This window comes from Onychostoma macrolepis, chromosome 25 (genome assembly GCF_012432095.1).
Source record: "Onychostoma macrolepis isolate SWU-2019 chromosome 25, ASM1243209v1, whole genome shotgun sequence".
In the NCBI taxonomy this organism is placed as follows: Eukaryota; Metazoa; Chordata; class Actinopteri; order Cypriniformes; family Cyprinidae; genus Onychostoma; species Onychostoma macrolepis.
Genome location: NC_081179.1, coordinates 23,264,051 through 23,284,175, shown reverse-complemented (window position 1 = coordinate 23,284,175; position 20,125 = coordinate 23,264,051). Strand labels below are relative to the sequence as shown.

The 20,125-nt window shown below is 36.7% G+C and overlaps 2 protein-coding genes across 3 annotated transcripts in view; both read left to right on the top strand.

The window, feature by feature from the left end:
- spire2 (spire-type actin nucleation factor 2) overlaps positions 1-16,332 on the top strand; it is a 28,866-nt gene extending 12,534 nt beyond the window's left edge. Inside the window, exons 5-15 of one of the 2 annotated variants that reach the window (XM_058766383.1) lie at positions 415-579; positions 819-905; positions 2,963-3,083; positions 3,210-3,376; positions 4,034-4,247; positions 7,035-7,147; positions 8,154-8,291; positions 8,380-8,447; positions 8,556-8,583; positions 13,682-13,773; positions 15,532-16,332. In XM_058766383.1, coding sequence (XP_058622366.1) covers positions 415-579; positions 819-905; positions 2,963-3,083; positions 3,210-3,376; positions 4,034-4,247; positions 7,035-7,147; positions 8,154-8,291; positions 8,380-8,447; positions 8,556-8,583; positions 13,682-13,773; positions 15,532-15,769 — 1,431 coding nt within the window. In that variant the 3' untranslated portion in view covers positions 15,770-16,332. Of the gene's footprint in view, positions 1-414; positions 580-818; positions 906-2,962; positions 3,084-3,209; positions 3,377-4,033; positions 4,248-7,034; positions 7,148-8,153; positions 8,294-8,379; positions 8,448-8,555; positions 8,584-13,681; positions 13,774-15,531 lie in introns of those variants that run through there. The other variant, XR_009269232.1, reaches the window with a different exon arrangement.
- Positions 16,333-17,318: 986 nt separating this feature from the next.
- sntb2 (syntrophin, beta 2) overlaps positions 17,319-20,125 on the top strand; it is a 31,824-nt gene continuing 29,017 nt past the window's right edge. The window contains exon 1 of the mRNA XM_058766384.1: positions 17,319-18,055. Within this exon, the coding sequence (XP_058622367.1) occupies positions 17,539-18,055 (517 nt within the window). The 5' untranslated portion in view covers positions 17,319-17,538. The remainder of the gene's footprint in view (positions 18,056-20,125) is intronic.

Below are 20,125 nucleotides of genomic sequence, written 5' to 3'. Positions count from 1 at the left end.
ACATGCTCACAGTGGCATGTTGTGGATGTGTTGGCAGTAGCAAGTCTCAGTACTTGCTCTGCCGCAGCAACAGCGTAGCAGATCTATTCCGCCAAGACCAAATACATTAACATTGTCACGACATTGTCATGACAGGAATGAAGTTTTTAGCAATGCATATTAATAATCAAAAATTACATTTTGATATATTTATAGTAGGAAATTTACAAAATATATTCATGGAACATAAAAGAAAAATCTATAATAAAAGAAAAATCTATAATTTTGACCCATACAATGTTTTGTTGACTGCTGCTACAAATATACCCGTGCTACTTATGACTGCTTTTGTGCTCCAGGGTCACATTTGTCTTTGTGATGTCCAGCTGTATAAGCTGATGTAATGATGGAGACTGTGTGTGCTTGGTGACTTAGGCTCGTCTGTGGGTGCAGCTGATGAAGGAGTTGAGGCAGGGCGTGAAGCTCAAGAAGGTGGAGGAGCAGCCCTTTAACCCTCTGCCCACAGAGTTCAGCCTCACACCCTTTGAGATGCTCATGCAAGACATTCGCTCGCGCAAATATAAACTACGCAAAGTTGTGGTGAGTGTATTCTGAATACACTCACTCGTGCTAAAGACACTGAGGTTGCTGTAGTAAGCAAATGTTGAGTGGTTTATCCCCCACTTAATCTCGTCCTAACCCGGTAAATCGACTATATGGCTGAGATTATGGCTTTGCAAAGACTTTTCAGCTGATGCAGCATGACAGTGATTAGCCATTGTCTTTATATTTGATGATAACTATAATATCATGACTCTTTGTCTCTTTGTCTTCTGCAGGTAGAAGGAAATATTCCCACGTGTGTGAAACGAAACGCTCATGAGCTGATCTTGGACTTTATCAGATCAAGACCCCCTCTTAAACCAGTTAGTTCCTCACAATATCTTATAACTACTGTGCAGTAACACCAGACAAAGTACTATACATAATATGAATATAATCACTACAATGCAAGCATGTTAATTTACCATTTGCAGCCACGACAGGCAGCAGGCTAGTTTGTTTGCCGCCTCGTTTCTGTTTTTGCACCTCTCATCATGAAATCTCACTCTATGTGACAACGACCACCCACTTTTCACAGTTCTGTTGCATGTATTAAACCAGCCAACTTTGAGATGATCACAACATTACAAACGCTGATTTGAAGTCAAACAGTGTATCTCAAATTTATATTGAAATCTTGAGTACCTGAAGCAATGAACTGCTTATACCATAAAGCATTGCGAATGAATGTGATTAAATAAAAAAATGTAAGTACATTTGTAATTGTTTTACTAAATATTTGCATATATACAAATATAGAAATAGCGAAGAGATTACGTCATTTGACTGTTATTCGCAATGCTTCATAGGAGTGAGAATTCACTGCTTAATTCTTGTGCCATGAATTACATTTTCATTGTAACAGCAACTTATCTGATTGGTTGATCAAATTAAAATTGCTTTATGAGCATGACATATATTTGTACTTATCACCAAAGCACTACAATGAACTTACTGGTTAATCTCTCTTCACAGTTATCGGTGGTGCTGTTTTTTAACTAGGAATCTTTAAATGTTAATTTGGTCCCATTTTATAGGTGCTTTTACTATTCATATATTTTAAAAATAAGTATCTACTAAAAGATTTGATTCAATGCATGTACTTTAAATGAAAGTACAATGTAACAACATGTAAGTACAAGTACACAGCATCAAATGCTGCCGTGTAAGTCATAGTAGGTAAAGACACATTGAAAGCATTTTTGCTTTCATGTCATACCGGGTTTGGACAGTGTAAAATTTTAAAGTATTTTAAAAGTGCTTAGGTTTTTTCTTCTGTGATTGATTGTGTTGAAGAACTGTTTGTGTTTGAAGGAAACTTTCCTTCAGTGCAATACTAACTGTAACACTGTAGCTTCTGCATTGCTTTTTAGTAAAATGATCCTAGATTCTCTGAAGAAGAGAAAGAACGAGCGGTAAACCATCAGTGAATACAGTGTCTCCCAAAATGCATGCGGTGTTGGTTTCAGTGTTGCCAACTAATTTTCAGAGAAAGTTGTTAAAGGAAGGTCGATTTGTTGCTAAAAGTTGCTAAATGATGATATGATGTCATTGTGTAATCACAACGCAAAATTGTCACAGCATCAAATCTCAGCAAAAAAAATAGATTTTATATACGTTAATTTAGATTTGTTTGTAAAATAATATGCATAATATAATATTAAAATATAAATAACTGTATTTTTAAATACATTGAATTATTGAACGCTTACACATTTTTGAATGGTTACAATTTAAAAACAATTTTAATAGCTAGTAAACTAGTAATACTACACATTCTCAACAATTATGCTTTAAGCAGTGCATTAGTAGTTAGTTAGTATGCTACACGCTAAGAAAAGTCTGTAAAAATAGGGCACAATCTACTATGATAATATGAAAGAATTTGTCCGTATTGTTTTTTACCTGCATTTTAAATTACGCATTGTTTTTTCGGGTTACAGGGTTACAATTGATAACGGATAATGTCCTGGAAAATTACTAGTATCTTTTCCATTTTTCTTACAGCGTACTAACTGATCAACAATCGCAAGAACAAGCTACTAAAAAAAAAGTGTATCATAAATGAACAATTATTAAATTATTATTATTATTAAATTGAACAGCTGCAAATAGCAGCTAACTTAATTCACGTGATGTGTGTACTGCCAGGAATCTTTGGTTTCCTCTTTTTGTGTAATTTGGTTGGAAAATGTGTGCCTTTTTATTGTCTGAGTCACTTATCAAAAGTGGATAAAAGTAGCCAAATAAATTGTAAAAATTGCTAAATTTGTTGCTAGGTGCTTTTGGAAGAAAAAGTTGCTAGGGTAGTCTGAAAAGTTGCTAAATTTAGCAACAAAATTGCTAAGTTGTCAATGCTGGTTTGTTTTGACGTCTGCAGGTGTCCGAGCGCAGCCTGCCTCCTCCTCCTCAGCGGCAGCAGTCGCTCCATGATCGAGTCCTGGCCGAGATCAGACAAGATCACAAACTCAGACCTGTGGAGCCGTCCAGTTCAAAGAGATGTGCGTTAAACACACACCACAGCCAAACACTACCACTGTGTTAGAAACAGTATTGCTCCTCCATTACTTCTGCAGCTCTCTTGTTGTGTGTGAGACTATTTATGGCAATGTTTTGTCACTCTTCAGCATTTGGCTCGATGCCATGTCTGGCACACACCTGCCAATGTGACATCAAATCCACTTCCTGCATTGACCTGTCAATCACAGGAGCAGGGTCCCGCCCACCGTCTCGCATACGTGTTCTTCTAAAAGCTCCAACACTGGCAGAAATGGAGGAGATGAATATATTTGAGGTAAGATATTTCAGTGCAGATCTTGCTCTTGCAACAGCCTTGAAGAAGTTTTTTTTATGGTAACACTTTAGTATAGTGACCAATTCTCACTATTAACTTCTTGCTAGCATGCCTAATAAGCAACTTAAATCTAGACTCAAAACTCTTTTAGTTGTGCATTTACTGAATGAGTTCTGTGCTATGTCCGAACTGATTCAACTGTATTTCATGTATAATCATTTTCTATTCTTAACTGTTTTAATTAATTTTAAATCAATTTTCAAATTATTTTTTAAATCCCTTTTATTTATTGAAACTTGCCTTGCCTTGCCTATTATTAACATATTGGCTGTTTATTAGTACTTAATAAAAAACATCTAACTAAAGCATATAATGAGAATTAACTAACTAAAGCACATACATGTATTCTGCATGACCATATTCTACATCCCTAATCCTACCCAATACCTAAATTTAACAACTACCTAACTATTAATAAGCAGCAAATTAGAAGTTTATTGAGGCAAAAGTCGTAGTTAATGGTTTGTTAATATCGAGAATTGGTCCTTAACATAAAGTGTGACCTTTTTTTTTTACTTTTTGAGTTTATACAAGCTGGTTTGGTAGATCTCCTTGACTTTGTTTAAATTGTGTTTACAATTGAAATGATTGACTCAGGATGAGGACTCTCCAGACGGCATGGATATCAGACGGGTGGAGAGCTCTCCTACACCTCTGAAGAGAGATCGCTCCTTCTCCGAACACGACCTGGAAGAGCTCAGAGGGGAAGTGATGTCAGAATCCCCGCCGCTCACAGGTGTCGGCCCCCTGAGAGGAGAGAGACCTCGATCACACACGCTGACAGGCGTCGGACCTCCACACATCTATCAAGGTCAGACCTGGACAAACACCTGTAAGACGTAATGGACCTATATATACAAAGTAAGATGCGCTTTAAGAGAAGTTAACTGTGGTTGGTAACACTTTATTTTAGGGTGTCCTTGTTACACATGTTACATGTACTTACTATTATAATAACAAAAATGTATGATTAATTACATGCAAGCAACCCTAATCCTAACACTAACCATAACCTAACCAACATCAAGCTTGAACACATACATTTACACTAAATGCAACTAATAACACTTAAAAACAATAAACTGAAAACACATTAATGAAACAAGCAGTATTTAACTAAATATGTATTTCAAGTAAAGCTTTTGTGAACACTGTTGTGTGATGAAAGGAAAGCAGTTCTGTTTTTGAACCAGTTAATTGAAATGAACAAACTGATTTGCTAAAATGAACTGGTAGCTGCAAAGCTTAAAGACATATTTACTGGTAGCTTAAAAGCATGTGAGATATTATTTTCACAGTGAGGTAACGTTTAGCCAGTTACTCCTTAGATCTGGCACAGTCTCTGTGCTTACACAGAGTATTACAAACTCCAACTACATTAAGAAAACTTTGTCAAGACAAACTTTAAGTTGGCTTGAGAAAGCCTGACCAAAAAGTTTGAAAAGTTTTTAAAAGTTTTCAGTCTGAAATAGTTTGAAGTTTAAAGGAATGTTTTGAAGGCAATACAGTCTGTCTGTCAGATAGATAGATAAGCAATATTAGAAATATTAAACAGAATGGAAGCTTAAATTAGTTCATATGGCTTAGAAATATTGTTAAGGTATTCTGGATGGTTGCTAGGGTGTTGCTATGCAGTTGCTAGGGTACCGGGGTGGTTGCTAGGGTGTTGCTATGTGGTTGCTAATGCACTCAAGGAGGTTCCTAAGGTGTTGCTATGCGGTTACTAGGGTACCTGGATTGGTTATAGCAGATTGATGAACTTCACACTGTTATTGATCTGAACTAAACCAACACTCAACTGACTTGATCTAAATAATGACTATTGACTTTTAGAGCTGCTTTAAAGCAGAATCCGAAATTCATAATTTAGTTTCCATAACTGATTCTGCTGTTATCTGTACTGTAAAAAGTGCTATGGAAATAAAAGTGGCTTAAGAAAGCCTGGCCAGAAAGTAGTTTTAAGTAGTTTTAAGGTTAATGGCCAGATTTACTAACAGCGTGTATCTGCGCAAACTGTCTTTTGGCTTTAAAAACTACTGTCAGCATTTACCAAAGGCACACTGTGGAAAATTTGTGCTGAAAAGATGTGGACACAGTCATTTTTGTGTCTGACCTTTTTTGCATATGCATTTGTATTTAAATCAGTGGCCTCAAACTCAGTTCCTGGAGGGCCACAGCTCTGCAGAGTTTAGCTCCAACCAGCTCCAAATCACACCTGTTTGGACGTTTCTAGTGATCCTGAAGACCTTGATCATCTGGATCAGGTGTGTTTGATTAGGGTTGGAGCTAAACTGTGCAGAGCTGTGGCCCTCCAGGAATTGAGTTTGAGTCTAATGCTTTAAATCAGGGGTCACCAGACTCGGTCCTGGTGTCCTGCGGAGTTTAGCTCCAACCCTAATTAAACACACATGAAACTTGCAGGCAGGTGTGTTGAGGCAAGTTGGAGCTAAACTCTGCAGGACACCGGCCCTTCAGGATCAAGTTTGGTGACCCTGCTTTAAATGAATCATGCAACACAATTTACTTAGGTTTGCGCTCGTCAATTATATATATTTTTCGACTGCTTACATACATTCTCAAAACTTTGCCTCTTTTTTTTCAAAACTTTACACACAAATCCAAGAATTGCACACACAAAATGCAAAATGACTCACATCTCTTGCAAAATGAAGCACAAACTCATCTCAAAAGCAAACATTTGCAAACACCTTTGCCATAATATTAATTCCTGTTAGATTTTTGTGTGGTACATAGAGAATTGTATGTTGTGTTTTGAAAAAAGTGTTTTTTTGTGAGTCAAAGGCCGAGGATTAGTGTATGGTTTTGCAGATTCGGTGTGTGCTTCTGCTGTTTGAGTGACAGCTTTCAGAAATTGAGTGACAAGTAAAGATTTTGTGTGTAAGCAGTTGAAAAAATCTGTAATTGGTATTTGTGCCTTAATTTAACACCCAAACAAACAAGTCTTAAAACAGATGCTCATTTGCTCTGCTCTTGATGGATTGCGTTGGTCATCATGGAAATTATCTGGCCTCTGCGTTCTTTAATGTGTGTATTGTCAGTAGAATGGTTTTACTAAACAGCAAATCTGAGTAAAGTAAGTCAAATCTTAGTAAAGTAAAGTTTAGTAAATCTGGCCCTATGTTAAAATAAAGAAAATTGGTAACACTTTACAGTAAGGTTCATTAGTTAACATTAATTAATTGCATTAGTTAACATGAACTAAGATTGAAAAATACTTCTACAGCATTTATCAATCTTAATGTTAATTTAAGCATTCACTAATGCATTATTACATTAGTTAATGAACTGTGAACTAACATGAACTAACAATGAACGACTGTATTTTTTTTAAACTAACGTTAACAATAATGAATAAATACTGTAATAAATGTATTGTTCATTGTTTGTTCATGTTAGTTAATACAATAACTAATGTTAACAAATGACACATTGTAAAGTGTTGCCAGAAAATTCAGTTTTAACTCTTAAACTGGTCAAAATAAATAAAAGGGAGAGAGATCAACCCAGTCTTTCTGAATGATTAAACTGAGATGGCTGACGGTCTTTCTCTCTTCTCCACTGTTGTCTTTGTGTCCAGCCTCGTTTCCGGTGTTTGACAGGATGCCCTCGTCCGCATGTCACTCCCTGAGCTCCACTGACAAACGCTGTGATGGTGCTGCATCTGACAGACTCTCCAGACATCAGTGGATGGTCAGTGGTGATGGCATTTTGTATAGTGGGCAGCATCTGTGACATGCTGTCGATTACTATAGACAACAGTTTCCTTCATTTCTTAAAGAGGTCATCGGATGTAAAATTCACTTTTACATGCTGTTTGAACTGAAATGTGTGTTGGCAGTCTGTACACATCCAACCTATAATGATAAAGATCCACCCAGTGTTTTTTTTAAATATTGATAAATCATGACCCCTTTCTAAAATCAAGCCGTTCTCAGATTCTTGTCTGTGTGACGTCACGCAGACCCAGGCCCCTCCCACGATTGTTCATTGACACTAGTGTTTTATCACAGACCCGCTCTGAGTGAGCTGTCATCAGTGCACCATTGTTTCGACGTCGGAGCAGATGTAGACAAGAATGTCTCTTAAGAGACTGAGGTGTTTTGTTGTTGGATGTAATAATGAACATAGCAGTCATCATTTACTCCCGACATCTGAGCCGCTGAAGACACAGTGGATTACCTTTGTTTATGTCTACCTAAATGCATGTATGTACACGCGAATCATTCGTGATCCAGCTTCACCTCCAGAAGAAGTGAGCATAAGTTTTTTTAATGAATTTTGCAAATCACCTTTCCGAATAATGAGCTAGTTAGCAAGTTTCATGATGAATGCGGCTAAAGTTTACAGTCTCTCAGAGAACTGCTGGTCAACCCACAGAAGAGAGGGGCGGGGCCAGCAGAGCTCATTAGCATTTAAAGGGAAATGCAATATAACGGCTTGCTTTGAACAGAGCTGTTTTTGACAGGGTAAAAAGGTGTTGTTTTACACTACCATTGAGAAATTTGAACCAAAGTATGTTATAAACTTTTCATTAAGACCCTAAAGAATTATATCAACTTGTGGGAAATGGGCATCCGATGACCTCTTTAAAATGAACAGGAAGCGTTTAACAAAACTTCCCCTGTAGTGACCATAAGAGGCCTACATTATTGTAAACAAGGATCTGAGTGGTCTTCTTTGTCTTCCTCACACACAGGAGGAGTTCAGTCATCCAGTGGACAGTCTGGCCTTAACAGTGGATGAAGTCATTAATGTTCGGCGGATACTCGTTAAGGCTGAGATGGAGAAATACATGCAGAACAAAGAGCTTTATAACAATCTGAAGAAAGGCAAGGTGTGAATATCTGTATGGATCACATGATCAGTCCAACAAGCCAAAGAAAACAGTGTTCATCTTTGTTTTGTTCATCTTTGTTTTGTAGATATGCTGCTGTTGTCGGGTGAAGTTTCCACTGTTTTCATGGCCATCCACGTGCCTCCTGTGTAAAAGGTCTCGGTTTCATTTTCATAAATATTTCCTGCAATATGGAATATTCATATTGTTCGATTCGCTCTTCTGATCATCACAGTTAAAGAGGTTTTTTTCTCTCTCTTTTAGGTCTGTCTGTAGCTCTTGTAGTGCAAAGGTAGGCTACTGAATGTGTATTTCATTTAAACACATGCATCACTTAGTAGTAGTCGCTAGTAGTATGTTTTTCACACTATAGAACACTGACAATATGTTTCAATGTTTATAGTTTCATAAAGATATTACTTTACAACCTCGCCCAGCCACACTGTAAAACCCAACAAGTTAGGGTAACTCAAAAGTTTGAGGAAACTGATTGCCTTAAAACATTTAAGTTTTTTAAAACTAATAGTGATGAGTACTCTGAACTTATTTCAGTTGAGTTCACTAAAATAAGATATACATTGCAGTTAAGTAATTAAGTGATTAATTAAGTGCTGATTGAGCATTAGTGATGAACACCTGCTGTTAACAAACAGAATCACTGACAGAAAGAGAAACACAAGTACTACTGACTTTAGACACATGCTTAGATGAAATCAACTGAAATAAAATACTTTAAATCTCAAGATCTGATTAAACAACCCCACAAACAGCATCACCAGCTCCACTTATTAATAACCAGACTGACTTTATTTCTGTCAGACATCTACAGAAGATCTTATTGAGAATTAACTAAGGTTTAGATGTTGATTTATTTTCATTTGAAGTAACCATGTTAGAGATCAGTGTCTGCTTTAGTTGGGCTCTTGACCCTTGACTTCTGTGTTAGTAGTTTTTTTTCTCCTCTTTTTCTCTGGCTGTTGTGACCATGTGTTTTTCGATCATATTTGTTACAACTCAAAAGCCCAGAGGAAGTGATCAGTAGTTGGTTGTTATATATTTATAATGACAATCATCTATTAGTGAGCTGATCTCATTGAGAATAAACACAACTCATTGTGTGTCTAATCTCTGGTTAAATGAATGTATTGATTCCAGTAAAAGTGATTGTAAAAGCCACTGGTTCTGTAACAGTCAGTTAATATAAAGGACTTTCTAAACAGTTTGTCCACAAAAGGTTTTAAGTTACAGAAGCAATTAGACTCACACAGACATCAAGAATCAGCTTATGAACCTCAACAATGGTGACCATTAAAAAAATATAATAATAATTTTGCAATGCATGCTGGGTGCTAGCATAGTACAAAACGCATCCATGGCTCCCAGCATGCATTGCTGCATGATTTTTATTTATTTATTTTTTTTAATGGTCACCATTGTTGAGGTTCACAAGCTGATTCTTGATGTCTGTGTGAGTCTCATTGCCATAGATGAAAACTTTTTGTGGACAAACGGTTTGGAAAGTCCTTTATATTAACTGACTGTCACAGAACCAGTGGCTTTTAGAATCACTTTTACTGGAATCAATATGTTCATTCAATCAGAGATTAGACACACAATGAGTCTATGTTCAATCTCTATGAGATCAGCTCACTAATAGATGATTGTCATTATAAACATATAACAACCAACTACTGATCACTTCCTCTGGGCTTTTGAGTTGCAACAAATATGTTCGAAGAACACATGGTTACCAGGCCCGGATTAACACAGTGTAGTGCCCTAGGGTGACCACATTTGAAGTGCCCCCCCCCCAAAAAAATTCAGGAGCTCCCTCTGATCAATAACAAAAAATAGCCTTCCCATTACAAGGCAATATTTGACTCCTTAAAGTGATTTACAGGGGCACTTTTTGTAATGCCATTTTTTCCCCTTAATTTTATTAAAGGTAGGCTATGTCATTGTCAAATTTAAAAATGTATATTTTTCCAAAATTTCTAATAAAAAAAATAAAAATAGAATAAGAACAGGTAGAATAAGAAGAATAAGTTACTGATCAAAAGAAATCATATTAACAAAATTAGTTTCCACTACAAAGTTGGCACAGAAGAACACAAAAGTGGCATGTAGGTAAATTTACAGACATTTACAGAGGTTCAGAGGTGGCATGGATGTTTTAAATTCATAACAATGTTGTGAGATTAATGTTTTAAATATAAAATTTTGAATATAGAACTATTGTTTGATTGAAATGATTTAAATAACTGAAAGGACACTTTAAACATAAAAATAAAACTGCCAGTAGATGGCGGCAAGTCACTGATTTTTTTCACTGAATCATTCATTCAACTGATTCCTTTGAACAGCTGAGTCATTCAGGAACGAAGCAAGTGACTGTCTTTATGAGTGGGTAATTGAATCACTGACTCACTAGACTCATTTAAAAACGCAGGTTCATTCATAAATTAAACACTGCTGTGTTTGAATGATGAGCAGCGGCTCGGCTGTGACTGTTAGAAACTATGTTCCTTGACTAAATAGAGCAAAATCAGGCAATATTGTTAAAAGTCATACAATGTACATCACTTTATATAACTTATTGTTTATTGAGCTGTTGTGTTAATTTAATATCACATTTACAAACTCTTTTAATAATCTTTAAAAGCTGTTACTCACTTCAGTTCATCGCAATCTCACGAAACTCCATTATAATCAATGAAGCTCTCTACACTGCACAACGAATCTCTTATTTACACCGTCTACACTTTGTTTGTTATAACGAGAGGATTTGTGAGCTTGCATAACTCAGCAATGAACAAAAGTATTTTGAGCAGTGAGTGGACTCTGATTAACATTGCATTCAAGGAATCATGTCTGCGATACATTACTCACCGCTGCACAAACACGCAAGCAGAAATCTTTGAAGCTCCTCTCAGCGCAAACACAAATAGAATATTTGAATAATAATAACACAAATAGAATAACAAATAGAAATGTTGATCGGGTTAGTCGCACAGGTGCTCCTAAATATTTTTTGATCATCGCACACAGTAGCTACTTTTCAGTCGTACTGTATAGCCCTGGCTATGTGTCATGATATTTTCTCTCTTTTTTTTTTTAAATTCACGTTTCGCACAACCGCCAAGTCGATGCTGCCTATCCATTTGTAAATAAATATGCTCGACTCTGACTGGGGGGAGGGGGCAAATACACTGTGACCTGACCTAATCACAATTCTTTATATGCGTGCATATATTTGATATTCTCTCTGTATATTGTATCATTAACTGTTCATTTTCTATGCATCTGTATATCTTCCAGCAAAATAATATATACAAAACATGAAAAAAAATATTTTAAAGGCTTGTCATTATTGTAATCACTTGGTGCCCCCCTATTGGCTGGTGCCCCAGGGCACTCGCCCAATCCCGTCTATGGATAATCCGGCCCTGATGGTTACAACAGCCAGAGAAAAAGAGATAACAAAACAACCAACACAGAAGTCAAGGGTCAAGAGCCCAACTAAAGCAGACACTGATCTCTAACATGGTTACTTCAAATGAAACAATAAATCAACATCTAAACCTTAGTTAATTCTCAATAAGATCTTCTGTAGATGTCTGACAGAAATAAAGTCAGTCTGGTTATTAATAAGTGGAGCTGGTGATGCTGTTTGTGGGGTTGTTTAATCAGATCTTGAGATTTAATGTATTTTATTTCAGTTGATTTCATCTAAGCATGTGTCTAAAGTCAGTTGTAGTTCTTGTGTTTCTCTTTCTGTCAGTGATTCTGTTTGTTAACAGCAGGTGTTCATCACTAATGCTCAATCAGCACTTAATTAATCACTTAATTACTTAACTGCAATGTATATCTTATTTTAGTGAACTCAACTGAAATAAGTTCAGTGCACTCATAATTGTTAGATTTAAAAAACTTAAATGTTTTAAGACAATAAGTTTCATCAAACGGTTTGAGTTAACCTAACTTGTCAGGTTTTTAAGGCAATCGGTTTACTCAATCGATTTGAGTTACCCTAACTGTTGGGTTTTACAGTGCACATATTATGAGGTAGTTCTCACTATAAATGAGTTTATGGCTACAAGTTGATCCTTGGTTCTTGTTCTTAAAATCAACATTTACGTTAGTTTATGACCATGAACATAGGTTCATTAATATGCTAAATTGATAGCATGATATTGTCTTTTCTGGTGAACTACAGTGAGAAAGACACAAACTCCAGAAACAGTGCAATTGTACTTTTGGTATACTAAACTGGTATACTTAAAGGCCTGGTTTCACAGACAGGGCTTAGGTTAAACCAGGATTAGGCAATAGTTCAATTAGGACATTATTATTACACAATACTGGTGTGCATCTTGAGACAAAACAAAGGCACTGCCATATTTTAAGATCAGTTAGTGCAAGTTTATTTCAGTTGAAACAGCTCAGACTTACATTTTAGTCTGGGATTAGGCCTGCAGGCTTGTTTGTGAAACCGGGGGAAAGTCTGCTAAATTGGAACAACTAATTTTGTGCTTAATGCACTTTAATTGTGAGGAAGTAGTGCTGAAGTCCAACTAAAGATATACTGAAGTATATTTGATTGTGCTTAAGTGGAACTATTATATGGTAAACTTTAGGTGCACTTAAATATCTTGCATTTAAAGACCGATATTATTCAAAGATCACATAATAGTGGCATTAAAACACATTTTTGGCTTAATATTAAGAAATGTGCAATGTGCACAAGTAGTACTCCAAATAAAGTTTAATCACAATTTTTATATCAGTCTCAAGCAATATGTCAGTATATATATATATATTTTAATAGATTTAAACTATACTTAGTATGAAATAAATGTATTTTAAATATATAACTTTTTTACTATGGTGTAAATCGCTGAACAGTGAAGATTAAGAGTTCAAACTAGGAATACTTCATCTCCAAAACATTTAACAACCGTTTTAAATTACAAAAACACTGATCAATTAATCCAGCTGTAAAAACAGAACAAATAACATTCAAATTGTCAGTGAGTAACTCATTCTCATATCATGACTTGTCACACAACTTTTCCATGTTGGCATCTGCATTTTGCTACTAGCAAGTAACAGATGTACAATAGAGTTGGATTAGACTCAGCCTCAGACGTCAGTATCAAATGATACGGGAAAAACTTTCTCCTCCAAAAGTTAATAAGTTTATTTATTTTGCTAACTTTGCATTGATTATATGGTTGGCTGCATTCTGTTCTATTATTACCCATCTGCTCTCCTACCATTTGAGGACCAATGCTATAGGGCTTCTTTTTCTAAATGAATTTTTATTACACTCTGCCGTTTCAACAGTAGAAGCAAAACTCCACAAGTGATTTATTTTGTCCCTTTAACAGATGAAAATTCCATACAAAAAGATGGCACACATTCCCGTGTACACTGTGGGATTTCACAGCAGTGCGAAGAGTCACAAGAGTGAAGTCTATAAGTGAGTAAATATATGCTGTGTGTCTACAGCCACATTCCACACCGTCTGTGCTGGCCAGAAATGTGCTTTGAAATTACATTAGTAACAAAGTCACAACTTTGAAGTACCAATAACATTTTTCCAACATCAACAAAAAAACAGAAGCTGCATCTGACATTATGCTTATTTACACAGACTGTAGCTCAAAGGTGACATATGTATTTACATGACGATTGAATAATGTACATTGTAGTCAAATTGATCTCGTTTCTTGTTTTGATGAACTTTGCTTTATAGAGAGGCTTTACAGTAGCACGGAGTTTGTTTCATAACTGATAAACTTTGTGACATTCACACAGTTATTGAACTAAATTAAATCAACACTGAACTAAATTGAGCTGAATAGAGCCACTGTTGTCTGTAGAGCTGCACAGTTGAAATGGAATTAATTTCATAGCTCAGGAATTTTGCAGCACAGTTATTTTCCTGTTTAATAACATTTGAAGCGATCTGTATTGTATAAAGTGCATTATACCATGGTCTGCCGAATACTCGATTCTGATTGGCTGGCAGGAATGCATTAAAACTCTTTAATGCACAGGTAGTTCCAAGTCAGTTTATTCTCTGTTCTATATTAATGCGCTGCTTTAATTGATGCACACAAACACACACACACACAGAGACAGAGAAAGAAAGGGAGAGAGTCGGAGATTGCAGTTGATTATACTGTGCACACACACACACACACACACTTGTAATTACGTTAAGTTTATGAAAATGATTTATGAGCAATTTTTTATATAAAATATATATATTTTATAAAACATGTTGAACACAAAAATTGCTAGAGAATCAAAGCCATTAATCTAAACAAGTTGTGTTACAAATTTGAGGTTGATATCTCCAAAAATGAGCTTTTAGTAAGATTTTGTTTGGGTGCAGTACCAAACTTTTCCCATTAGATTCCAGCAAAGCTCCGCTGGCAAACACAGCGCTGGGATTTGTGATTCGCAGTACAGTATAATGTCTCTCTCTCAAACATTACAGGTGCACACACACAAACACACATTTTTTTATGACACACATACAAACCACACTCTGACATCCATACCAACACACCCACACAATTACAGCTGCATAATTTATCCAACTGGGTCCATAATACAGCAAAAGCAGAAAACAGGAAAAATGTGAGTATTTGCTTTTTAGGCCAAACCTGAGAAAATGGCACCATCTGGTAAATTATTATTATTTTTAAAATTTTTAATTTTGAAGCCTTGCCAACAGAATGAAAGCCTATTAACAAAGAATGCATCATTTTATAGTTAAATGGCCCTGGGATTAAAAATTGCAGTTTTAATGGGTTTCAATGAGGACATTTTTGTAGGTCCTGAGAGGAACTATTTTTTGTACCTAGTGTACAATATATTTATTAAAGGAAATGAGGGTGATTGGAAAATTCCAATAAAAATACACACCTGTGCTAAAATTTATGCAGTTGGCATTAACATTTAAAATTAACATTATTAATATAACATTATCACACAAAGGTTAACTTGTAAATGCTGGCAAATTACCAAGGTATAAGTGGGATAATGCATGGCTCCGCTTTGCGTCGGGTGGTTCTTGGCCTCCACGTCATGCATTAAAATCGTTTAATGCACAGCTAGCCATGCGTGCATTATCCCTCACATATACAACAGTCAACTGGAGTGCTGGCATTATACAAAAGTTAAAACGATTTTAGAAAATGCTAAAAGTCTGTCTGTTTGTCTGCAGGTCGTTGTGCTCTCTCTCTAGACACTCTGTGGAGGAAGAGTTTCCTCATCTGTACGCCGCAGGCTGCAACCTGAGAGACGTGTGCTCTGACTGCACAAAGTTTGTGGCCGATGTCATTTCCTCCAGCCGCAGGAGCTTGGACTTCATCAACAACACACCCAAACGCAATAAAAGGACGACCTCGACACATGCACATCCCACATCACAACCACACGCTTTCTGTAGGATGAGTAAATGAATGTATCAGCTCCACCTCACACATCCTCTACACAAACTCTACACAAACTCTACAAGCTTCCAGCTGGCAGGCAGCGGTTTCCCACTGAAATGTTTGCCAGTGTTAGAGGATAGAGATGTGGATCACATGTGAACATCACCCCTCCTGCACTATGTACATCTAACCACCACATAAGGGACGCAATGCTTGAAGGCTAATGACGAAAGACAATCCTTTTGCATCTTTTCTTTGATTTTAGCTTGAGTAGAATGCTATATAACTGAGCCAGGACTGTCCATGCTTAGGAGACATCCTTATACAGTACATCTGTAAATGCATATTTCTCATATCTAATAGCAAATGTATTTTTATGCTTTGGGATTTAGCTCTATTTAGCACCAGAGGGTGATGTAATTTCCTTGGGACTGAGTCAGGCTGGTTTGTGAAAGTGAAGGTCAGAATGAAGCAGATAATAGTATCTTATTCTGGGTAGACTAATGAAGTGTCCTTCTGATACACATGTTTAACTCACTCTTATTTTGTAAGGTCTGCAAATATGCAATAAAACTAATGCCACAAAATGACTGCTCTCTCCAGTATGTGATGTTTCCACACAAGGGCCACATGTGATTATCATAAATTATGTTTTTTTTTTTTTTTATATATATTAAATATACCTGCCAAGAACATCTTTGGGAAACCTTTTACAGCAAAACAAAAAAAACAACAAAAAAAAACAAAACAAAAACAAAGAAACTTATATTTAAAACATATATTTTGTATAAAGAAAATGAAATACTTTTATGATGAAGTTTACTTAATTCGTATGCTAACCTGCACACAAACACAAGTGATGAAAAGCTTTCGCCTAAATGAGGTAAAACTCTGGACATGGGCTGTATTTAAAAGCTGAGGTGACCCATTTAGAGCATGAGTAACACTTTAGAGCAAATGAGAAGAGTCAACATTGTTTACTGTGAGTCAATATTATTTACAGCTGACACATATATGTTAAATTGATTTACCAAACATTTGACTTTAATGCAATAAAGCTTAATTACAGATAAAAATGGATAGTAATCATGATTGGTTTTTGCCTTAAGTGTAGAGAGGGAGAATAATTATTATTTTTTTCTACTTAAATATGTAATTAGATCTATCTATCTATCTATCTATCTATCTATCTATCTATCTATCTATCTATCTATCTATCTATCTATCTATCTATCTATCTGTTTTCGTTTTTTTTGAACACTAGTGTTTTATCATTCAGCGTGGTGTCGTTTTACAAAAGAGATTAGATTTGTATCTAATTAATTATCAATGAGAGAGGCGGGGAATTAAAAAAAAAAAAAAATCTTCCCAGCAAAAGTAAAATGCACAAAACAAATAAAGTCCGTTAATAAGGCCGTTACAGTGATTTTACCAGGGTAAAGCGGCAATGTTTTCGCCTTCGTTAACTTTAGTGAAATCACTGCACAATCTAGAGTGGCTTGTTGGCTTTTTGTGGGAGGGAAGAAAGTAGTTTTAAGCCCCGCCCATCTCATGAATAATTAAGTACATACAAATCTCATGGTTATCTTCTCCGCCGTCCGATCTAAGGAGGATGTTTTTAAATTTATAGTTTTTATCGTGCAGTGATCACAGATTCAAGCCGCTGCAGAAATACACCGATGTTTTAACTTTTTTAACAGACGTAAAGTCTGTTCCTGTTCCTTCCTCTGGGGAAATGCGCGTGTGAGTGGGTGTGTCGAGCGAGTTTAAACTTTACGATGAGTTAAAGTTTGATCATGGCCGTGTGGACCCGCGCGGAAAAACAGGGTCATCTGGACCTGCTGCTGAGCGACCGCTGGGTCCGGGTCACCGCGGAGCTCACGCGGGACACGCTCACCCTGACGGCGGAGGGCGAACCCAGCGGGCCCGCGGGAAACTCTCAGTTAAGAAACGGCGTTTCCAATGGCGACGAACAGAACCGAGATGTTTTTCAGAGCCGCGGGCAATACGACAGTCAACGGGTCAACGGGTCCGACTCGGAGTCCAGTGGTTATTGTGACCCGGATGGGGTTCGGAGGGTTCGGATAGTCAAGCAGGAGTCCGGCGGACTGGGGATCAGTATTAAAGGGGGACGGGAGAACCGTATGCCCATCCTCATATCGAAGATCTTCCCCGGTTTAGCGGCGGATCAGAGTCGAGCCCTGCGGGTCGGCGACGCGATCCTGTCCGTCAACGGCAGCGACCTCCGCGATGCCACGCACGACGCGGCGGTGCAGGCGCTGAAGAAGGCCGGGAAGGAGGTGACGCTGGAGGGTAAGCCGATCACTCGAGCCGCGGGGATTCTTCAGGCCTTAAACTAAACTTCTCACTTAAACTGAACAGCGTTTTTATCATTGATATTGGCACACTTTTAGTCTGGCACTATAAAGCGAGACTGAATAGCTTTTATAATGTACTTTAGTTATTGTTTTGTTGAGTTTAGTCAGTTTTCATATAGTAAACAGAAGTTCATTTGACATTTGCACTTTTTAAATATAATTGGGGTTTATGAGTTACATTAACATTTGAAAATCGCAGCTGAAGTTTGTATATAAGATTGATCGTGCATAAATCTAGGTCTTTTCTGATAATAATACGATTTTGCAGATGTTCATTAATGTTTCTCCAAACGTCAGAAGTGAATGTGGGAATGGGATACAGAGATGGAGGGAGAGACGTACTTTATTGCTGTACTTTCTTGGCTAGCAAGCCAGTTTAGTTTGCAACCAGTGTAGCCAGATTGGGTGGAAGATTTCTGGCCCAAAAGCCCACAAAACCCCGCCCACTCCAACAAAAAACCGCCCAAAACTTTAACTGTCAAAATAACCTGATAGAATATGTCAAGCAAGGTTGATAAGAGCCGTTTTTAACTCCTTAAAACACAATAATGATGACAAAATATATTCATATAATGTTTTTCATGGGGATAAATTTTCCATGGATCAAATCGGGGCAAACACATTAAAGAGGATTACCAATTAAAATATGCAAGCAGACACTGTCAAAACGGCAATCAAGAAATTAACCGATACCCTCGAAAAAACACATGCATCATTTTCAATCATGTGAACAGTCAGAATTTAAAAGCAAAAATGTGCCCAATATAAGTCATCGGAAAAAGCAACGTAATTAAGTTTTCCACACTCGTTTATACACACACCATGACAGTCAAAACTATCATTCATTGATGCATGTATGATAATCCGACAAAAGTTCATGTCGCTCTATAATTTCACACAGAGCTAGAGGAAGTCTTTCGTGAAGTCCATACTGTAGAACATTACAGAACTTTGCACAGTCAAAACTAACAAGTCCAGCAACTTTCAATCTGGACCGTTTCAAAGATAAAAGACAGGATCCTGTGGATAGGCTATAAATAGATTTTGATCAAATAATTTAACTGCTCTGATTTCGGCGTTACAGTGATATTAGAGCCTTCATGTCATGTCTCCCTCAACAGGTGTAATTCACGTTTTGAGAGTTGAAACACTCCCCACTCTTTACCATGTAATTTATATTTAGGCATTATGATCACTTATACAGTAATACATGATCACTTATACAGTTATACAGTCACTCACGAATCATCACGCCTGTCTGCTGATCCCTAGTGATTAGCTAAAAGTGCGGCCGCGACGTCAACATCAGCACCAGTCGTCTTTGCAGTCGTGATGACTGTTTGGATGCAGTATACTGTATGTACACTTGGGCCTGTTTGTTAAGCAATCAGCCTATACAATTTATATGTTTGAAAACCGCCAAACTGACCCCAAACCAGCCCAAATTTTGTCCACCCCCCAAACCAATTTTTACCCGCATAATCAAATTCAAACCCGCCCAATCTGGCAACACTGTTTGCAAGGCCCACTTTCTATGATCTAATCAATTCCCAGTTAACAAAGTCAAATACCGCCCACCTTTCTTTTTTTCCTTCTTTCTTAACCCTCTACCGCACGCATTATGATAGACCTATAAATACCGCCCACCTTTCTTTTTTTCTTTCTTTCTTAAATTTCTAAACATTTTTTTGCATATTTGTCACACTTGAATGATTCAGATCATCAAACAAATTTTAATATTACACAAAGATATGCCTGGGCGATTTGGCAATTTTTTTTTATCTTGATTTAAAAAAAAAAAAAAAAAAAAAAAAATCAGTCAACTTAAAAATGTAACTACAACATGATTAAAATAACTTTCTTTTTTAGGCCTCTAGTTAAAGAAAATTATATTCCAAGTGCACCACACGTTGTCAACATGATGTAAATGTTAAACAAATCACTTGTTAAATATCTTTGCAGAAAAGATGCATGAACTACAACTACACCCTGTTCAAACTTGTCT